Source organism: Melanerpes formicivorus, unplaced genomic scaffold (assembly GCF_026170545.1).
Source record: "Melanerpes formicivorus ecotype bairdi unplaced genomic scaffold, bMelFor1.0.p_v2 SCAF_2, whole genome shotgun sequence".
NCBI classification, from domain to species: domain Eukaryota; kingdom Metazoa; phylum Chordata; class Aves; order Piciformes; family Picidae; genus Melanerpes; species Melanerpes formicivorus.
The window spans coordinates 20,933,053-20,955,553 of record NW_027142354.1 but is presented as its reverse complement, the minus strand read 5'-3'; the positions used below and the strand labels follow the sequence as shown (position 1 = coordinate 20,955,553).

The following is a 22,501-nucleotide window of genomic DNA, read 5'->3' as shown; positions in this document are numbered from 1 at the left end:
CTTCTCTAGATCTGGAAACTACCAATCAGTTTTGTAAATAAGTATTTTGACACTTCCCCCACTATACTTCTATATCCGTAGGCAGCAGCTTCTAAGTGCTCAGTTATTAAATTTAAAACAGAAAGACAGTGTCACAGAAAAATATAACAAAGGCTACTGAAACAGTGGAGAGGTATTGAAGCACCCTTTGGCTGACTATAAAAAATATGGCACACATCAAAAAGAGAGAACTTGTCAAACAATGAATTAAAAGTAAGTAAAGCAAAATTCAAATTACCATTTATAATATCTATTTATTGCAAAGAGAGCTACTGAAATCTATTTACATTACCTAAAGAAGTAATTTTTCTTCTCCAAGTTGCACCAACTAGAAATAAGTATTTTACCAAAAAAAAAAAGAAAATAAAAAAATAGAATAGAATAGAGTAGAATAGCATAGAATAAGAATAGAGTAGAATAGAATAGAGTAGAACAAACCAGGTTGGAAGAGACCTTGAAGATCATTGCGTCCAACCTATCATCCAACCCCATCCAACCCAATACACCTGTCTCTACCCCAAACAAAACCTGCATGAAATACCAATGCATTCATGTAATTTTTTGTTTCTGTGTGCCAAAAACCACCAAAAAACAAAAATCAGTGGAAAGCAGTAAGAAACCTTTCCACTGATCAAAGCCTAGTTTCAGAAAAATATGCTCAAAGCTTGAGTATATGAAGACACACTATCATACTGTGCTGATTTTGGCTAGAAGCACAAAGAACCAGGGCATTTTGACTATACTACATGAAATCAACATCTATGATACTAAGGATCTAAAAAGTCACTGATAATAACCATTTCTTTTCTAGCTGAGAAAGAAAGCTAGAGAAGTGTCAGCATTTTCAGGCTTTCCACTGACATGCTAAGAAAGAAGTATTTGTCCCAAGGCACATTTAGACATCACCAACATAAGGAAAAAACCCCACACACAACCAAAACCACAAATATAGATCTCTTCTAACAGTTTTGGCAGTTCTTCACGTTCTCATCTCAGAAAAAAAATAATAATTGGAACTTCCTGTTCTTTTTACTAGCAAATTTGGAAACAGAAAAGGTTAACTGACTTTTCCATCTTGGATTATTTTAAGTTCTTATGCAAATGTGAGTTGTGACACAAAAGCATTTATAGAATATACATGTACAGTCATCTCTGAGCTTTTTTCGCCCCACCATTCACAAGTAGATTATTTGATTAAAGCTATGCCATATGTTATTTCAATAACAAAGAACAACAGACATTTAATTCTGACAATGCTCTATAAAGTGTAAGAAAGGATGAAAATGTTCATGGCTTTGTAAGGTTTCCACACTCACATTTAAACTGACTAAGTGAAGCAAAAGTTAGAACTATAAAAACAGGAGCTGACAGAGCATCAAAAAGCCCAGCTAGTACCCAGCCGTCTTCCCTTCAATGCCTGAGAACAACTAATGTCAAAATATTAACTGGTTTCAGTTACATGCTTCATCTTTAGCACTACTATTTCAACTTCAGCTATACCCTAAATCATCTGGGAGGAAAAATTTTTTAAAAAATGCAACTTAAATTTCCAAGAAGAGCATTTTATTTGTGGTTTGGGTTTTTTTGAGAGTGAAGTGTCTTCATCACAAATGCAATGATAATTGAGCATTACATATCACAGTATAATCCAAAGGATAAGTACTGCAGTTAAGTTCTTGGCAGCTACAGAAATCAGATCCCAAAGTGTCAAGCTACACAACCAAAAAAGAAAGTTTATTTAATTAAGAGCTACTTATGAAAAATCTGTATTAACAAATCTGGATGGACCTCCTCTCAATATCATGATCACCCCCATAAGGAAAAAAATACACCTTATAGTTGGAGGCTACTCCCTTCTGAGAGGGCCAGAAGGTCCAATATGCCAGACAGGCTCTCCTTGGGGGCTGGATTAAAGGTGTAAGTAGAAAACTTCATATACACTTCATATGTGTATTACCATAAAACAACATGCAACAGTCAATACTATTAAATATTAGGAGGACACAGCAGGAATAAAATTCATTTCCTCCTTCTACACCGTGACAGCAGGAGACATTCATTAGGGCAACAAAGTTGCATCCCATCTTCTCTGGATCCAGAATAAATCTGATCAAGATTCATGGCAGATGGATGTGATTCTACATACTGAGTTTTCAGACTGGACATATGTGAATATTTGACAACTCAGTAATGCTCAAACTTTGGTGTCAGGAGCAAACATTCTGGTCTGGCTTTGTATTTGAAGGTGGCCAAGGATGAGCATGGACCAATTATCAGCTCTTTAAATAAATAAGTTTCTAAGGTGTTGTTCAGGTTTTTTTCATTCAAATATTTAGTTAATAACTTCATTGATAGTATGTTTAGCCTGTAATTTAACACATGAGAGCAGAAGAAAAGTTAAGGAGAGTGATAACCCTGCAAAAAGAAATGGCACATACAACAGCAAATACAACCACACAGCTGAAAAACTCAGAGCTAAGATACCTGTTATCTTCCTGTGATGACAGAGGTCAACATACTACTTGACTAGCAGTGAGTAGTACAAAAAAATTGTCTTCTAAATCTACTTTACATACAGTTTAAAAGAATAGTTTGTATACAATTTGGTTGTCATGGAAACCAAATCCTTATGGCCTCTAAAAATTGCAGCTCAAAACCTAAAATAAAGAATTACTGTATAACCCTTATCCTTTCTTTTAAGTTCAGTAGATGTGTTTTTCATCACCGCACAGTTCGCATTCCACAGGGGCCAATATCAGTAGCTTACATAATAGTAAACCCAACCTTGACACAGACAGCACTAATTAACAACGCAAGCAGCCACACAACGCAGGCTGCTGCTAAAATACCAAAGACATCTCAACTAGCACTTCATGTATGTTTGCACATAGGTGGAGCAATCAGTCATTCATGGCAGTCTAGTACACGTGGACAAGAAAATGCAATACACAAAGGACAGAGATTACATCTTACGTCAAAAAAAAAAAAAAAAGAGGATGGTACAACTATACCCTTACAATCATTTTTCCCATTGAAACTATGACCTTAAGTTAATCATTTTAAACTTTTCCACTGTTGATATGCTATCAGTCATACAGGTAGTTGGGCAATGAGAGAAACAGGTTATGCACAATTCATGACATGACTACAGGCTTTCACCAAACAGATGCTACAGACTGACAGCCTAATTCACTGACATCATTGGCCAAACAAATCTGACAGACCACTAAAAAATTCCCCAGCAAGGAGGAAGCCTCCACATTATTCACAATTCTGAAAAGCTTTATTCACAACCTTGCTCCTTCCTTCAACCCTTGCATTAGATGTATGCCAGAAGAAAAGAGGGCTACAAGCAAGCAAGGCACAAGTTACAGTAGCCTTCCGGCTCTTCATGCCTTTGCAGTGTCACCAAAACTGGCTTCCCAAAAGAAGGACAGGATTAAGGCCTCATTATAATTTGCAGTGTCAGAAAATTTGTGGGAAAGGCTAAAATTTGGCTCCAAAAATTTCAAGCCTATAGGCCATAACCAAGCACCACCAAACTGGTACCTGTTTTAATCAGTGTTCTGAATTACATAAGTGGAAACATCTTATCTTGAAAACTTTGTTTTCTTTGTTACAACAAATAATACTTAAATGTGAATTTTTCTCAAAACCTATCATCTTTTCATTTATTCATACACACTTCAAGGCTGTCCAGCATCCAACTGCAATCCTATCTCAAAATCAACATCTGCTTATAGTTTCCATAGGTATTTTTCATTTTAGAGCTGCCTACCTTCTCTTCCCACCCCAAAGCATGTATTTCAATATGGAGAGGAAGCAATTTGGCAAGCAATTCTCAATCAAACTCTTTGAACTAAGGACTGTATAATTCCAAAAGAGCCGTGAATATACTGTATGCTTGCCTTAAATTTACAAAATGTACCACTACATTTATGTTCTGACAAGACAGAATCATTACACAAAAGCATGTTTCTAACACATGAGGCAGTCTCACAAAAATAATAAACTTTCTTTTTTAAAGAAATGTAGGTGTATCACTAATGAGTAATTCTCCAAGAGAATTAAATTTAACTTATGCCAATGCACTTCAACGCTAGCCAGAACTCTTTATCATAAGAACACATTCATACTCTACAAATAGGATTAGAAGCTACCTGCCACCAAATGGATTTCAAGTTCCAAAGCCGGCACAGGGTCTCACTGATTTCAACAAGATTCTGACCTCACAACTGCAAGACCTAATATATACAACTAAACATCTAATAACTCCAAAATTTAAACCAACTTTAATCACGCTGAAAAAGTTTCAGATACCCTTCTATTAAGAAAAAGCAAGTTACTACATAAAACCAGAAGCAGATGTGAAGTTGATACATGCAGTACACAGAGAAATGAATCACAGTGAAGTACATGAATTATCCTATACAAATTAAGGCAAGCTAATTGTTTTGAGACACCTCCTTCCCACCCACCCGCTCACTCTGAAATAACTAATTCAATTTTCATTTGCTGGGTAAAGTTGCCACCACTATCCACACCCACATCCGACTCATATAAACTGTTTTTTAATAAGCAGAATCCAGCAGAGGTCAGACATGGCCCTAGACAGGAAATGCCTGGGTGTTTTCCATTCAGGCACTGCAGATTACTCTTCATATAGAAGACAAGACAGGTCTAGGATCATGCTGCTGTTCAAACTTAATTTTAAATTACTTTATGCTTAACCTGCACTATTAGTCTTTGCAAGATACTGCAAAAAGGAACTTGGAAGCTTACTAACTTACTTGCCGTGCTGGCACTTATATTTCATAATATTTCTGTTAAATCCAATTAACTGTTATTTATCTTCTCCTTTTGGTATTCTCATGACGTAAGAAAAACAAATCATTAAAATACATTAATTAAAACTCAAACCAGACATTGTTAAACACCCTATCTTCAATCTAAACTGGAGTGCATCACCACTTCCCTTTTATTACATCAGTACAGAGCAGCAGCTTGCAATACCCAAGAAGGATCTCAAGAACGTGAGAGCACAAAGCTTTTTTTGCACAGCACATCTGGAATACAATACGCCTGACTACTGCTGTACAGCACTCATAGATCACACAAACGTTTTACAAAAATGCCTCCTAGTGAGAAGTGAAGTGCAACAGGATGTTATTTTAAAAGGAGAAATAATTGCCAGGGAATTAATAACTTGGACTTATGCAACATTTCTACAGCTACTTGGAAACACAAAACCATGAAGTAATTAGCATCCCCATCTCTCAGCAGGGCACAGATGGAGACTTGCAAAAAAACAATCTGCAGGTCAGCACATTCAGGAGGTAACAGCAATTGCAAAAAGCTTGAGGCATCAAAGCACTAGACGTCTTTGTGGACCGTTTGTTGTGTTTTTTTTATCTGCCTCTTCTGACAAATAACGATTGCAACGTTGGCAGGAGCAATACTCCAAGATCGTGCTGCTTTATCGGTGTGCCAGTGAAAACGCAACTACCTGGGTTTAAGTACCGCTGCTATAAACACAGGATAACCTTCTAGAAGGCAGGGTTTTTTTATCGCTGCAGTTCACAAGCCAACGAGCATAGGTCACACTCCGTCAGCCGCACAGGGGGCTCCAACAGCTACCCCCCCCTCCTCCTTTCTGCACGCTTCCCAACAACCGGCGCTGGCCCGCACTCCCAGCAAAAGTTTTCTACGAGAGCTGTTCTTGCTAGTGCCCCAGAAACACTCCTTTGCTCCTGCTGCTCAGCTAAGGGAAAAGAAAACCACTTGGTTTTGATTGCAAAGTGCCCACAAACACACTGCCTTACCCACCGCAGCCACTAGAGATTTTTTTTTTATCGAAGCAGTTTCCCACACGGCGGGCGCTTTATAAAAGAGCTGCAGTAGCAGCAGCAGCAGCTGGAGTTTCTGCATCGCGATGCGACCGACAGGGTGGGGAAGCCACGAGCGCACCCCCAGCAACTCAGAGCTCCCGATGCCGTGCCCAGCCGTGCCCCGCGGCTGGCGAGGCAGGCTGCGCCCGCGCAATACACAAGGGACGGCTGGCGCTCACCGCTCGCGGTCCGACCGGCCCCAGCCCCGGCCTCGCCATACAATCTGGCAGCAGGCGGCCTGCGCTGCTCTCCGCACGCAGCTCCCTATTTGGCGGCGCTGGGTACTGACCTCCCCGGTGGCGGCGGCTCCTCCATGGCGTCGGCAGCAGAGACCAGCGCAATGACGCCTCTCATGCATGCACGGAGGCCGACATGACGGCGGAACGCAGTGCACGGCCCAGCCTGGCCCGCTACAGCACTGGGGGTGCAGCGAGGAAAGGGATGAAGGGGATCTCTATCCAGCTGCAGGAACCCCACGGCGCAGGGCCGACCTCGCGGCCGCCATCTTGAAAAGAACCTAGGAAGGCAGAGAAGCCGGGAGCATCGCTACGGCGCGCGAGGAGGGACCGGCCGAGCTGGAGGCGCTCGCTTTGCCGCGGCCGAGCGGGCGGGGAGCGGGGAGAGGCGAGGCGTGGGCTATCCCGCCCGCTTCCCTGGCGTTGGGGAGCCTCTCGCAGGCGATGGGGATAGAACGCGTTGCGGCGGATCCCTGTCGTTTTGGTGTTTTGTTTTTTTTTTTCCCGTGGGGTCGGAAAGGTATGATGGCACCCAGGAGGAGCCGCGTTTATCCCGGCGCCAGGCAGTGATGGGGGCGCGGCGGGAGCTGTCGCCCCGCCAGCTGGCGCCTGGCTTTCTCCCCACCCGTGATAGAGCTGTGAGTCGTTACCCACTGCCGTGCACTGCGGGTGACTGGGTCTCAAAAACTGCAAGTTTCTACAATTTTAGCAGCCAGGGATAGAAGAAAAACCTAGTTATCGAGAGAAAGATGGTTCCCCTCAGCAGGTACCAGCTTCTTGTAGCCTACTTGAATGATGGTCAAAACGTGCTGAGGATGGAGCTACCGCGGCCTTCTCTTAGATAGGTCGAAGTCATGAAAGTCCTTCCATGGAAGTATGATAAAGGCTGCTCATAGTTTAGCGGTCGGGGAACAAACAACAATTTATTCTGCTGCTTACAGAGTAACATTTCATGTTAATAAGCTGTTTTTTCTAAATCCTCCAGCAGCACTGGTTATCGAACCTTAACAGAGAACAATGTTATCCTTTGGAAATGGAGGAAAAATACTGTTTCCTAACTGCAGCTTGGCAAGAATGCTGAGGTTAACGCCCTTCAAAAGCAGAAAAGTGCCGTGAGTGATTTAATTGTTACGGTGGGTGATTGAGAGCCTCATCCTTTGTTTTACAGCAGAAGAACCACAGCAGCAAACCCTGGCATCAGTAATATGTGTACAAATAGTGTATATATTTTTTCTCAAGATTGAAATATTGACTTGGACTGCAATCAATGCCAGATTCTGCTTTATGCACAGTTTCTTTACTAAATTAAGTGTACAATAAATTTACACACATTTCTAGCCTGATACTAAAGGTCAGTTGTAAAGTTCATGATATAAAGCTGTGCATGTATCTGTATAAGAAAAGTTTCTACAAATTTTAACAAGTTCACTGAAAAGAGGTTTAAAAAAAAAAAAGCTGAAGCATAGTAGATACTTCTACATATATATATGTATATATAAAATATTAGTAAATACATGCACTAAAATGTGGGACCAGATCAATAATGTCATGCAGGAAAACCCTGTTTTCTATAAGTTAAGACAAATGCATGTGTCATCATGACCATGATGATGACCTCTTTTAAACTTCAAGACATTCACCATTTATATGTGAAATTGTAAGCTTGCCTCGTGTAATGAGGGGGAAAAAAAATCAGTATCTAGCATCTTCACAATTTTTGGTCAAATGCCTCAGCCCAGGCATGAAAAGCAGCTCTAAAGGAAGATACACGTAATCCAGTCCTACTAATCTGTCATGGTGAACAAAACCTAGAAACTCTAGATCAGTAATGTCAACATTAGAAATTCTGAAGTGCTAACCAAATAAATTAGTTGTCATCTCCATAAAAACATAAATTGTCTAAATTTAAAGAAATCTACTTATTTCACATGATTTACTAATTTTTTTTAGTGTAATTGCAAATAACATGGGCCTGATGGAATAGCTTCTTTGCTAAAGCTCATTAGCGCTCCTCTCAGCTATGTTACAGGTCATCATCTAACACCATCTCTTTAGCTACTTACAGTACAGAGAAGCCTTTATATTTAGCAATCATGGCAACATTTTTCAGCTTCTTTGCTTATTCAGTCAAAACAGTGCAGTGCTATGTTAGAAGCACAGGGTTTTCATAAACTAGGAGAAAAGTCTGATACTATGTTTTGCCACAGATGTGACAGCATGATGGTATGGATGTGCAGTCATCCTCCAAGGGTTCTTGTCAAAGATGGAAATAGGGACCGCCTGTTGCCACTACTTTTTGTAAATATGACTGTTTCCTGAAACAAATTTGGGTTCACTTCATCCTCTCAAACAAGATCTGGAAAAAGGTTCCCTACATGTCTCTTCCCCCCTTCCCTTTAGGCCAACCCAGCATATTGGGTTGTATCATGTCCTTGTGGTAGACCATAGAGAATATGCTAAAGCTACAGATAACTGGCCAACAAAAGCAAGGCTGTAAGTTTGGTACAGTGGCACTTCTTTGTCTGCATTAGGCCATAGTAAGCTATATAGCTCCTGACATCGTGGAGAAAACTGTAAGAGGAGAGGCTTATGAATGGCCTGAAGAGGACTTGGAAAGAAAAGGTGCAGGAATATATGGAGTTGATAGTACAGGAAACAGCAGATGGCATAAGACCATCAAAGCACATATAGACATAATATTTATCAAAGACAAAATTTAAAGAAGTTACAGAGATCTTAAATTATATACATGAAATTATTTTAAGTACTTTTGTCTTAATGAATGTGTTTTTATTTCAAGGACCACTTCTGCTGCTTTGTGAATCAAAACATATCATCATTGAACAGGTTCATGGAAATTGATAAATTAAATTGTTCACTCTGGGACTGAAGAAGACACAAAAGTGAAACTGATATCACAATAAATTATGTCTTAGTCTGCACTTTATTGTCTGATGTGGCAAAATCGTGACGCCAAATACTAGGTTTTCATTGCAGCAGCATGCTTTCTGCTATATCAGTGTATATACTCTTAAATAAAAATTTAAGAGATGGCAATAGCATATTAGTAACAAAATTAGATCTTCTAAATGAATTTTTTAATTTTCTATTGCAACTGCCCTCTGGATTTCTATCTATTCCCAGGGCACAGATTCCGTTATCTCTTTCTCCTCATCACAAGCATCAGACAGGTTTGTACATGCAGCTGTGCTTTAGCCATTTGTGAGTTCTACAGCTCTTTTCTATGCACAAAAAATTCTAATGAAGAATCAGAAAGATGGGTCCATGCAGGTCATTAAATATGCTATAAGAATATCTTTCAATTTTTTTTCTCACAGTACCTATCACAAAGCCAAACTTCTATTTAATGTTATGAATGTTATGCAGGCACAACGTATTCTCTTTTTTGTTACAGTTAATGAAAAGTAATAATTAGCTGTAAAGTACATGCAGAATTGAAATTGTCAATAGAAACAGCTTTGTAGATGTAGTTTTTCCTTCCAATAAATTACTTACTTTATTTCTATGAAAAGCCATTTAAAAGTGAAAGCAAATTTAATTAGGTATCCTTCCTCTTTCAGCAGCAGACACTAGAAAGCAATGTGTTAGGTATAGTTAGTCCAGATCTAGTTAAATGTGCTGAAAATATAATTTTCTTTTTTTCTCAGTTACAGATTAGAAATGCTCTTCTGCAATGTGATTAAAACATGAAGAATAAATACCTGCACTTAATACCTGGAAGACAATCCAACACCATTTCTTTCTTATGCAGATACTGCAACTAGCTACTCCAGAGTCAAAATAAAATACCAAGATAGATTTCTACCTGGAAATATGCAGATTCTTCCATCTACAATTTTGTTGCTTTCACAGAAGATCAGGGTGGAGTGTTTTTTGAAAGAAATGAAACTTGGTTTCCAGTGTAATATAGTTTGAGATTTGCTGCAATTGATTTGAAGTGTGAACCTCCAAAAGGAATTAAGGAGTCCCACTGTATATACCCCTGTTCAATCATCTGTTACCACTGTGATTCATTCACTTCAGAAGCTCATATGATAGCTGCCAAAGCTTGTTCAGCAGCATGGTTTAACACCTCTGCTATAACAGGAGCCAGCTAACTTGATGGAGGTAGAGTATTTCTGTCTGAACACTGTCACCTCACATGCTGCACATCAGATAACACAGGGCCTGATACCATTAACTCATTGCTATTATAAGAGTATTTATTAGTAAGAGTAGCATGAGGTCAGAAGCATTCCTAGGATTATTACTTTATCACTTCAACTGGGTTATGACCTTTCCCCCCCCTTCATACTTTCTGTCCTAAAAAGCAAGTGTGTGTAACACTGCCATTTTAAAAATTACATTATTTTACTGTGTAAAGCTAGTCTGTGGGTTTAGTGTCTGTAAAGCTGGGTATAGCTAAAACCACTGTCTGGTATTCACAGGTACCTAGATACTGACATAGAAATTATTATTCTTGGATATAGAGACTGGAAATATTTTGTACTGTAACAGTCTGGCTACAGTAGCTTATGTCTTCCACAGAGCTGACTTTAGACCAGGGTAAATAAGCTGCACTGAGTTTAGTGCTACTTGAACTTAATTATCAGTAACACGGTAAGTTTGCTTTATAAAGCTAGCTCAGCTCCTGCCTAAATCACACTGTAAATCTTTCCCCAACTGTCAGTGACAAGCTGTGGGACATTAATAAATATGACCAAGATCATTTCAGTGCTGGTTTGTATTTGTGTTCAATATGGTAATTCTGTGTTCAAAAAACTCCACTGAAGAATTGAGTTCTATCCTCTGACATCGTGTCTGTAGACCCAGAGCATATTTATATGGTTCCTGTGTGTTCTTGACAGTGCAGTTTAGCACAACATCTTATAAATTTGAATGCTTGCTTACATTAGTTTTAAAGTTATGCCATTTATTTTCATCAGCCCAGAAAACAAAAAAGGAAAAAATAAAAGTTGCAGTCTGTATCTTTTAAATTATCTCATTGTACATCTGAGATTCTTTATATATCTGCCTTACAGCAGCTGCATTAACCCATCAGAAAACATCTGTGAGATCTATATCAAACTTTGCTGCCCAGGGATATCTTCTACAGCTCTTGTCCATCTCCCTTCCACCAGCTCTTTCTATAAAGTGAGAGTAGTCACAGAAGAACAGTGTAGCTGGCACACTCCTTTTACTCCAGCAGTTCCTGGATGGGATGCTGCATCAGCTATATGGAGTTATAAGGAGCCATGAGAAAATTTTAGTCTTAATTTAACATTAATCCCTGCAAACATTTATATACATCAGCTCACTTATATAATAGGCATGGTGAAATCAATGGGACAACCCTGGAAGAACAGTTACTCATATGTATAAATGCTTATGGGATTCATTTCCTTCTTTTCTTCTGAATCATCTGGAATAATTTAGTACCCACAATTTCTCAAGGTGAGTTTCAAGGTGTAATGCTGACGGCTTGGTTCTGGTGAACAGCAGTGTGGCAGGTTTTATCTTACATCTTAATTTCTGTCCATTACTTTACAAAAGCTGTACCTCATTGTGAACATAATGATTTTTGTTCTTCTTACACAGTTCCTACAGTATAAACACTCTAAAGAGTTACTTACCTACCATCAGACATTTTTTCAATGCATTCAGAGGTTTTTATTTTCATTGGGGTCTTATAAGCCTCTGTCATTATTATTATAATTGTTTTGCATTTCCCTTTCCTCAACTGAAGCTTATTTTAAGACATATCCATGCCAGGAAACAAAGCATACAGCACTTGAAATAACTGTTGAATAATACGAGCTCATCTGCTTTCCTGGCAGCAGCAGTCTCTCCAACTATACAGCCAACTGAGGAAGTCAGCTTATGATCCTTGCATTAGGGAGCTGAGATCTATGAGACATTCTCTGCTGAGCCACTACAGAAGAGGTAGCCTCCATGCATTTAGCACCACTGTGAGGTAGTTCAGAAGTCATGTGTGTTAGTTATGAACGACACAACTTCTGAAACCCTATGGAGAACCATAAAGGACAGTGCTGGAATTTCTAGAAGCACTATGAAAACCTAGACAGCAAAGGTTAACAAATCCTCTCATTTTTCCCTTCTTTTCTCGTCATAGACCTTCAACTGAGCAAAACTTGTATATTCTATAGTATTTCAGAGAGTCTTTTTTCTGTCTGCTTTGTATGATTCACACATCCTTACGCAAAGAATCAGAACACCACTGATGCTCGTGTATCACACAGCATTTGACTGCCCTACTTAGTAGCTTCCACTGAGATGAGAGATCACTAGGATTTCCAGGTGCATTATAAATATAGCCCAGGTGATAAAATTTAAGGTATATATTATGTCTGATTATTTGCTTGACTGAAACAGGATTCTGAACCCTTTTCCTCTGATTTTTTCACTTGCCAGCTTAAGCAGCTCTTTGCTCATCTCATTAGTCAGGGGACCCTCTGAAGTTGTTTAGGAAGGCTTCTGTCTGTTTGGGACTGAGGAGGTAAATAACAGCTAAAGTCGATGGTGTAACCATTCCAGAAGCATAGGAGGATGGGTTAAATAAAAGAAACAGATCAATCCCAGTGATCTCAACTGTGTTATTTGTAAGATCCATAGCATATACAAAAGCTTCTTAAGAGTTTCAGACTTTGTTCAGAGTGGCTTTCATCCATTTCTGAGTAAAAAAATATGCTGTATAAAACAGTCATCACCTTTCTGAAACCCACTTTCAAGTACTCCATGTTTTGACCTCTTCTAAGGATGGATATAGGTTCAGGCCAGAACAGAAAGCAACACTAAGCTGACTGTCTGAACCATGACTCAAGGTACCAAAATATCATGTGACTTCTGACTTCAAAGTTCCTGTATTTTCATCATTAAATTTGCAACTGTAGTATTTCAGCGCTAGTATATACGTGTTTCATCCATTGAATTAGACTATGTATTAACCAAAATAAAATCTCAATCATTTCATCAGGTAATTTATGGAGATTATTTATCATGATTACCATGATGATTAACATTTACCGTGGAATTAAAGGGATAAAATTCTTCCAGAGCAAATGGTTTTGGTGCAAACATAGGAAATCAGATTGTTGGGGGAAGCAGGTTTCTGTGGATGCAGAATCTTCTTCTAGAACTCTACAGAAGTTTGTAGTTGACTAGTCTACATTTTACCCCATTTACACCTTTTTCTAATATAATTTTTCCCCTACCCTATCTGTCTGAATAATGTTACATCCATCCATCACAATTGCAGGGGCCACACAGAACTAGCAGAACTATTTCCATAGACAACTTAAAAAAGATTTGCCTTTGCCTTTGGATGCTCTGTGGAGTTTGGTATGTCCCCTTTACTTGTATTATCCCGTATATGAAGTAATAGTTCCTTCTTTTTCAGATTTTGACACAAAATATGTTACAGATAAATGAAATATAATCTGCTTTTACTATCTTAACTAGTATGTGATTTAGATTTACCCATGGAACCATCACAGTTTTGAAAAGTAAAAGAAATATCGGGAAAACTTGAAAACCATTGTTAGGCTTTGTTTTAACGTAAGTGTTTTTTTATTATCATAGCAACGGCCTTGCAAAAAAAAGTAAGAGGGTGCATCATTTTGCTTTTTTTCCTAGGCTCACAATTTTCCAAAAATCCCCACAATAGGCCAATACTTTCCAGATTCAGATGCCATTGAAGGAAGAGTTTTGTCAAAATATGGGTAAAATGCATTTAACAGTTCGGAATCCCATCGATGTTCTTTCATTGGTAAGAAAAAAATGATGTATTTATTTTCCTTCATTTTTTCCTACAAATCAAAATTAAAAAAAAAAAAAAACCACAAAAGACCCACAAAAAAACCACCAGTGAAATGGCATAAAAATAGTTCACATGAAGAGCCTGTGAAATTGCTACTATAACCATGAGTACCTAGGGAACCCATGTGAAAATTCATCTCAGGCTAAGGCCAGCGAATGCAGTTTCTGCTTTGCTGTTGCTACCATACTAATGCTCAGGGAAGAGCAGGAAGTCAGGGAAATAAATATTCCTAGTCTATCTGTCAAAGGAAAGTTCAGTAGCAGAATCTGAGATGACAGTGTCTGTAAAAGTATAAGGTTGTTTATATTGGTTTTGTTTAAAAGATGAAGATAAAGTTCCAATTGTCTTTATAGGTATATGGTTAGTCTCATCAGTATATGACAATTAAATTACTAATACCATGACTGTGTTTTGCTTGACATAAAAAACAAAGTGATGTCACTAATGTTTAAGTAATTGATGTAATTAAGATGTTAACTTATTATGTAACCTTAACATAACTTGTAACATCATTCTTTGTACTTAGTTTTTCTTACTACTCAGCATGTTTTTTAAAATGCTCTTTTCTAAAAAGAGAGATGAACTATCAGCATTTTTTGTGTGGATTTCACTGTGACTGAGGATACAGTGGGCTTTGTTTTCTAAGAGTAGCTATTTTAACTGTAAACTGTACTCTAAAGCCATTCAGTTTCGCAACAGTTGCTCTCAGCTGTGGTGATAATCATGAACACAAACAAAGCTGTCAAAGTTCTGTGGAGAACAGGATGACTTGTTGAAACTGAAGATCTGCTGTTGTTCAGTTCACTCTCTCTTACTGGCTGAATGCTATGGCCTGTTTGAGCCCTATTTCTATTGTTTTATCTATAGATAGTTTGAAGAGAGAGTTTAGATATCAGTCAATTAGCCCTACTACATAGCCTAGATATTAAGACACTGACATAAAATATGCTGGATTATGTTAAAAGGCTCCAGCTTTCTAAAAATGCATGGGTGTTGCAGCATACAGAGCTAGGAAAAAAATGCTGATCTTCAGACTGAACACCCAGTTCTCAACAAGGCAAGCACACATTCTTTCAGTAGTACCAGAGAAGGACTGCTGACTAGAGCTTGCATGTTCACCTGTCAGAAGCATTCAGTGTGGATCAGTTACAAAATTTATCACATGTTGCATAACTGTAACCTGGCTGAGATGAGATCACAGAATTTATTTTATTTTATAACTAACTCTTAGATAGATGCTAACTCTGTGAATAGACATTTGATCTATAGCTAATCTGTCTGAGGTGGTCTCTTGTGGTCTTCATCAGATATATACGACTTATCACAGAAAGAGAAGGTATGTATTCAATAAGCTATGGAAGATGACTAACAGAATCATAGAATCACAGAACTGCTTAGATTGGAAAAGACCTTTAAGATCATCCAGTCCAATCATCAGACTAACTCTGACAAGACCTCAACTAAACCATATCCCTAAATGCTTCATCTACACAACTTTTCAATATTTCCATTGATGGGGACAGCACCACCTCCCAGGGCAAATCATTCCAATGCCTCATAACCCTTTCAGTGAAGAAATTCTCCTAATATCCAACCTAAACTTCCCTTGGTGCCACTTGAGGCCATTTCCTTTAGCTCTATCACTCGTTACTCGCTTGAACAGACCAACTCCCACCTCTCCACAACCTCCTTTCAGGTAGTTGTAGAGAGTGATAAGATCTCCCCTCAGACTACTTTTCTCCAGATTAAACAACCCCATTTCTCCAGATGCTACTTGGAAGACTTGTTCTCTAGACCCTTCACCAGCTTCATTGCCCTACTTTGGACATGCTCCAGTACCTCAATGTCCTTCTTGTAGTGAGAAGCCCAAAACTGAATACAGTAGTTGAGATACAGCCTCACCAGTGCTGAGCACCGGGATGAATTTTTTTCATAGTCCTACTGGCCACACTATTCCTGATACAGCCAGGATGCCATTGGCCCTCTTGGCCACCTGTGCCCACTTCTGGGTCATGTTCAGATGGCTATCAATTAACACCCCCAGGTCCCTTTCTGCTGAGCAGCCTTCCAGCCATTGCTCCCCAAGCCTGTAATACTGCTGGGAATCTGTCTAGACCCCTCTGCAGATCCTCCCTATCTTCAAGCAGACACTTCCACCCAGCTTGGCATCATCTGCAAACCTACTAAAGGTGCACTCCATCCCATCATCCAGATCATTGATAAAGATGTTAAACAGGACTGGTCCCAAATATATAATCTATTTCTAAAGGTCAATATGAGAATAGGAGTGCTATTATCTGGATTTAAAATTGAAGAACAACACTTCAGTTCAAAATTCTTCATTAAAATGTAATTATATGTTTATAAAACACCTCCTAATGATAGCTGATTTTTGGACTCCCCAGCACGAAAGAGATATGGACATGCTGAAGTGAGTCCAGCAAAGGACCACAAAGGTAATGAAGGGTGTGGAGCATCTGACATCTGATAGGTTAAGAGAACTGGAATTGTTCAGCCTGGAGGAGAGAGGCCACAGGCAGGATCTTATCAATGGGTACAAATACTTGGTGGGGTGAGTAAAGAAGATGGAGCCAGCCTCTTCCCACTGGTGTTAAGTGAAAGGACAAGAGGTAATGGGAACAAATTGAGAAACAATAAATGCTGTTTAAATATGAGAAAAAATTTCTTTACCCATAAGGATGGTCAAACAATGGCATAGGTTGCTCAGAAAGCCTCTGGAGTCTCCATCCTTGGAGATCCTGAAAACTGGTTGTGGCCCTGAGCATCTGGCTCCTTTTTACCATGACTTAAGCAGAAGGATGGGATGAGGTGCTCTCCATAGGGGACTTTTCCATCTCAACCATTCTGTAATTAATCTCATAAATTCTTGTAAATTACAAGCAATTTCTATTCTAGAAAATTCATTAGGAAATGCACCTGTTTAAAAGCACACAGCATCACAGAACTTTCGGTATTCTCTATTTTTATTTTTTTGTGTGGCAACTTTGTGTCACAATTATTTTAAATTATGGATTTACAGTTGCAGTTAAGAATTTAATTATTCTAATGTACCATTCACACTGTTGTTACATAGCCACTTCTTCATATTAAATTGTAACTTGCTGTTAGAAGAAAGTGCACAAATACTCTTTATAGAGACATGAGGACAGCTTTGCGACCAAGTCATTTTTCTCCTCCTTTCCAAAATTGTGTCATTTCTTACTAATGAAGTTTTATAGCCTGGCTGACCATGGAGCTTTTTATTATTATTTTATATGTGGACGGTAGGTTAATTGTTTAAAGAAACTTTTAAAGAGCAATTAATGACAACAATGTATTTTGCTTTGGTACTATAAGTGATACAAAATCCTGATATTCAAATTGTATAAATTGTAAACCATTACATTTTACATCTCAAATAAGCCAAGCCTGTCCTTATTTGGATGTGGTCATCTTCACTGATGTACAAAAAGTGGATATGACACCCACCCTTCTTCATTTGTACAAAGTCAACTTCTGAAAATCATGAACTTCTCTCATTTTGACAGTCATTTTCTCTGTGTGAAATGGCTCCATGCTATTCCCCATTCATGACACTGCACCTAATCTGAGCTTTCTGATATATTTTAATTATCACAAAGACTGTATTTGAAAATAGCCTGTAAGCTTATTTGTTGTGGCAAGTGTGCGCTGCATTTATTACAGCTATTCCAAATCTCCTTGTCGTATCCACAACAGCCTACAAAACAGTGTTGAGTAAGAAAGAGGATTTAACAGTGAAGGGATCTCTCTCTCCCTCTCTGAAATAACTAGCTCATGTAGACCTCAGAAAGGAATTATTTGCCTGCCTCATTACTTGTCTAAAGAGGGTAAGGACAGAGATAGCAAAATTACTCTCTAATGTAGTGCAGTGAATATAAGTCTTCTGGAAAGCTGGATGTTGTTAAGTGTCACAGACACAGCTTGTTGGTTTACCATCACAGAATTCAGTTTCCTGGATTCTGTAATGATCTGTAATGATCTTCATTTGAATTTAAAATATCTCTGCATGAGAAAGCAGTGATAACTAACCAGCCATTAAATATGCCATTGAATGTCTTCCCTATTTGATCATCAACACTTTGGTCCATGGCTCAAGTAACTCAAGTGCATGGACAAGTTTTTTTCATATTACACTATTTGCAATTTTTAGTGCAAAGCAGAAGTGAATCTGATTACCAATTTGACATTCACAGAGCCTTATATTCATGCATGAATGTGAATTCAACATAAACCAGTTGTGCTTATGTTGATTGTCAGAATCCTAGAAGCTGATTATGAAAATGTGGCTATTTGCATACAAAAGTAACCTGAAAGATACTGTTTAAATGTACAGCATCTGTATTCAGAGCTACATAAAATATCAGCTTGCTTACCTACATGATGTTATAAAGCAAGCTTGCTAGGTTTTCTGTGTCTTTTAATGTACTTTTTTTTTTTTTTTTTTAATTTATTTTAATTTAGAAATATAATATTGGTGTATAGTATGAGGAAGAGGGGGTAAGAAATACCCTTAGATAAATACAGTTACAGCCGTGGCAGGGCACATCCAGAGGTGATATTTAATGGCCAATTCTGTTAGTAATCATTGTTATATATAGCAGATATAGAAAGTACTGGAACAGCAGAAACAAGAGGATGTTTTGGGAACTGCCTTTCTAGTGTAAAGAGCCTTCTAATATGCCGGTCTAAATATTCATTTAACATTGGTTTACTGCACTGAATTTAGCTGATTTTTTTTCAAAGAAAGTTTTCCTTAAAAATAACTAACTGAATTCTATTTTATGTCATTTATTATGATGTGTTTATGAACCATGCTTCTCACCTCTGCATATTGCTTGATTTTGCTGCAATGCATGTTCCTGGATTACATGGCACTTTGTTCCAAAGCTTTCTCGTTCACAGTGATCTTCATTTCTGTATGATCGCCTAACTGAAAAATATTTTATTGGTGTATTTATATAGGGGGGAAATAGCAGAACTATAAATACAACTCCAGCAGTGTTTATAAGCCTAATTGAATCACTTCCCATTGCAGCATAAAACTGTAATGGGGGAGAGGGGGGGTGTCTTACCAGTATAACTACATTAATCATAGACATTCATTGCTGGATTACTGTGAAATTAGCATTTATTGCACATGCAAATATTCTTATCAATAAAATTAGACCCACTTTCAGTGACAGAAAGATGCACTGGGTTTTTTTGGCTACAGGTAAGGAACTCTCTGAGGAACAGGTTGCACAGTCTAGCTGTTGAAAGCTCATCCAGCTCCATACTCTGCATCTGCCAAATTTATTACCGGAGCACTTCCCAAATTTCTTGGTTATAACAAAAAAAACCAAAACCAAAACCAAAACAAAAAGAAAAACAAAAAAAGGTGTTCTTCTTATGGCCACCAGCAACCGTGGGTATTCAAGGTTCATATTTCCTTAAAGTGATAGATAAGGAAAGAAGTTTTTCCAAACCCTTAGATTTTATCCATGGAGGTTATTAATGGTAATTAATATTAACATTTTCAGTCTACTTCAAGGTGATTAAACTAAGCTATCCTGTTTTGCATTTCTGTGTAAAATGGAAAGGCAGAAAGTGAATTGTGATGTTTAGCATCTGTGAAAACCCTTGCAAGGGTATGTAGGTATTAATTTAATCTGCATTTGGTAGTGCTAAACCTTAAAGAAAACACTGGCAAAATCAAAGAGCTGCAAGTTGAGCAGTGACCTGGTAACAAGTCCCTGTGGCTTTGCAGGAGGATGAGGTCATTGCAGAAAGCCAGACATGTCCTAGGCTAGCTCATTTTTGCTTCAGGCTGCCTTGTTCCTGGTCTGTGGAGAGCTGACCTTATACGAGTTTGAAGGGGAATTGCACTGCAAAGCTTCTGTTTTCTTTCTCTTACCCAAGCGCTACAACCCCCTTCCTCCATGGCTAGTGGCTAAGTGTATGGTGACATGACTTTCAAGTTATTGTGGTATGAGTCATAACCATGATACATGATGCATTGTACCTGAAAAGGAAGGGGTACAGTGTTACCAGGGAGGTGTTGTGCCCCTTGGTTAGATGTCAACACCCAGCCACAGGAAGAAAACCCAGAAGAAATTGCTCAGGAACTCTGGTTCTTTCCTCCTAGCTCTCTAGCACACTAGGAAGAGTATTCAAGCTACACCTGTTTTGGGAAGGTGTAACCTCTGACTGGGGCTGCCTAGCTGGCTCAACAAGCAGGAACGAGTCAGACTGATGCAAGCCCTACCCTTGCCCTTCCCTGTCAGACTATTTGTTCCCTCCTAGGTATCAAGCAGACTGAAGTTTTTCAGCAAGGGTGAGTGTTAAAGAGACAGACAACCATCTTTCAGAGCTGAAGACAAAAATAACCTAGTGTTATTACAGTATTTTTATGGAAATACAGTGTGGTGGTTTTAGGCTATGCCTTTAAAATACAGTTAGTTCTTTAAGCAAAAGGATGCCCCTGTAAGGCAAACCATGGAATTCACAAGAGCAAGCAGAAAATAGAAAATAGCAGGTATTTGATGAATGGCTACTGAACCAATAACCAGATATTACAGTGCTAGGACAAGTAAGTTAATTTTCATCAAAGACTAGCTGAGAGCCTTGAAATAGAAAAGGATACTAAAAATATTTTATAGAAGGGAAGCTTTCTAATATGTACTATTGAAAAGGCTAATATATTCCCTGTGTATGAAGTTATTTCTTATGTGTTTCCAGGAAAAATACAATAGTGAATAAAGGGTGCTTCATCCACAAAATTATATTTTCTAGTGCTCATAGAAATGAAACTGTCACTAGCTTTTATGACACTGCTTTAAAAATGGATCCTTTCAAGGGAAGGAGGACAATAAACCATTCTTGCAGGATGTCTCAGTCACCAGCAATATTGGCCAAGTTTAAAATTTGTAGGAACTGAGGATGTACAACATCATATTGGGACTTAAGGTTACTACTGGACAAGCAATATATTATTTTCATTTCACTGGACAAAGTCAGACCCTTGTTCTGATTATGGACTACTTTTAAAATTGCAAAGCAAAAAATCCTTCACAAATGTGTCACAAATGTGAATTACTTGTGCAAAGCATTCATCACACAAGTCTAAGCTAATGCCTGTTCCAAGTATTCTTCAGAGTATTTGACATTTTTGCCATGACATTTGTGTACTGTGTGACATTAATGATGTATTAATGATGCATGAGCATCACTCAGAAGTTTGCTTCTGTTCTGCTGTGGGTTGACTGATGTCACTGGTGTACATGGAGGCACTAGGCTCACCTTATATCAAAGCTCTGAAAACCAAGGAAGATAGGAAATGGATGGTGCCTCAGTTCTCTGATGGTTATGTCCATTCACTGGTGATATTTCCATTTTTCATTAAAAACATTTCTGTTACTAATATAACAGCAATTTGGGCAGATGAACAAAGTCTTTTGTCTTAGAGCACCATTGAAGTCTCAGCTCCAGGAATTATATGAATTAGAGGCAAATGTAAACTCAGATCAAATCTCTGTCTTCAGTTTTGACCAAAGTGCTTGAAGACATGATCCAGAAATATTCTAAAGTTTCAGTAAGCAAAACAAACATACAGCCAATAAAGAAGGATCTACATGCTTAGGCCAGCCTTCTCATTTAGGGGACCTGACTTATGACCTCTAAATGCTTGTGTTAGCAATTCTGTATTTAGCAGTGACCAAAATGGTCAAAAATAGCTTCTCACTATTTGCATTGCTATATTTATGCTTGGTAAAAGCCATGCTAAGCTTCTAAAAAAAGAAAGCCAGACCTTGGCAGTTAGCAGGGCATGCCCACAAAGATCAATATGTTCCATTGCCTCTTGAATCTGAAGTTCTCTGCTATTGCCTCTCCACGGTGACACAGACTGGTGGGAGCTCCTCTGAGACACTTACATCACTTATCTTTTAACTGTGATGCATAATGGAACTTTCAAAAGGGCAGATACACCAGGAAAAACATTTATTTCCAGTTAAAGTGATAAAAATTGTGATCTTATAATCTTCATACATTTCAAACAGTGGAAAGTGTTCCTGATTGAACATAGACAAGACTTAACCAATTACCGGCATGTCAGTTGCTGGAACGTGTCCAGAGAAGGGCAACAAAGCTGGTGAGGAGTTTGGAACACAAGCCCTATGAGGAGAGGTTGAGGGAGCTGGGGTTGCTTAGCCTGGAGAAGAGGAGGCTCAGAGGAGACCTTATTGCTGTCTACAACTACCTGAAGGGAGATTGTAGCCAGGTGGGGGTTGGTCTCTTCTCCCAGGCAACCAGCACCAGAACAAGAGGACACAGTCTCAAGCTGCACCAGGGGACGTTTAGGCTGGATGTTAGGAAGAAGTTCTTCACAGAAAGAGTGATTGGTCATTGGAATGGGCTGCCCAGGGAGGTGGTGGAGTCACCATCACTGGAGGTGTTTAGGAAGAGACTGGATGAGGCACTTG

General features: G+C 38.7%; 1 protein-coding gene and 1 long non-coding RNA gene across 9 annotated transcripts in view; one reads left to right on the top strand and one right to left on the bottom strand.

The window, feature by feature from the left end:
• The window catches only part of MAP3K4 (mitogen-activated protein kinase kinase kinase 4), a 73,710-nt gene extending 67,292 nt beyond the window's left edge, over positions 1 to 6,418 (bottom strand). For all 8 annotated transcript variants that reach the window (XM_068152790.1, XM_068152834.1, XM_068152816.1 and 5 more), the window contains exon 1: positions 6,217 to 6,418. In XM_068152790.1, coding sequence (XP_068008891.1) covers positions 6,217 to 6,281 — 65 coding nt within the window. In that variant the 5' untranslated portion in view covers positions 6,282 to 6,418. The remainder of the gene's footprint in view (positions 1 to 6,216) is intronic.
• An 8-nt stretch (positions 6,419 to 6,426) lies between these two features.
• On the top strand, positions 6,427 to 11,511 carry LOC137448371 (uncharacterized). The gene is made up of 3 exons (XR_010989058.1): positions 6,427 to 6,801; positions 7,149 to 7,275; positions 9,832 to 11,511. It is a non-coding gene; the product is annotated as an uncharacterized lncRNA (long non-coding RNA).
• Positions 11,512 to 22,501: the final 10,990 nt, after the last annotated feature.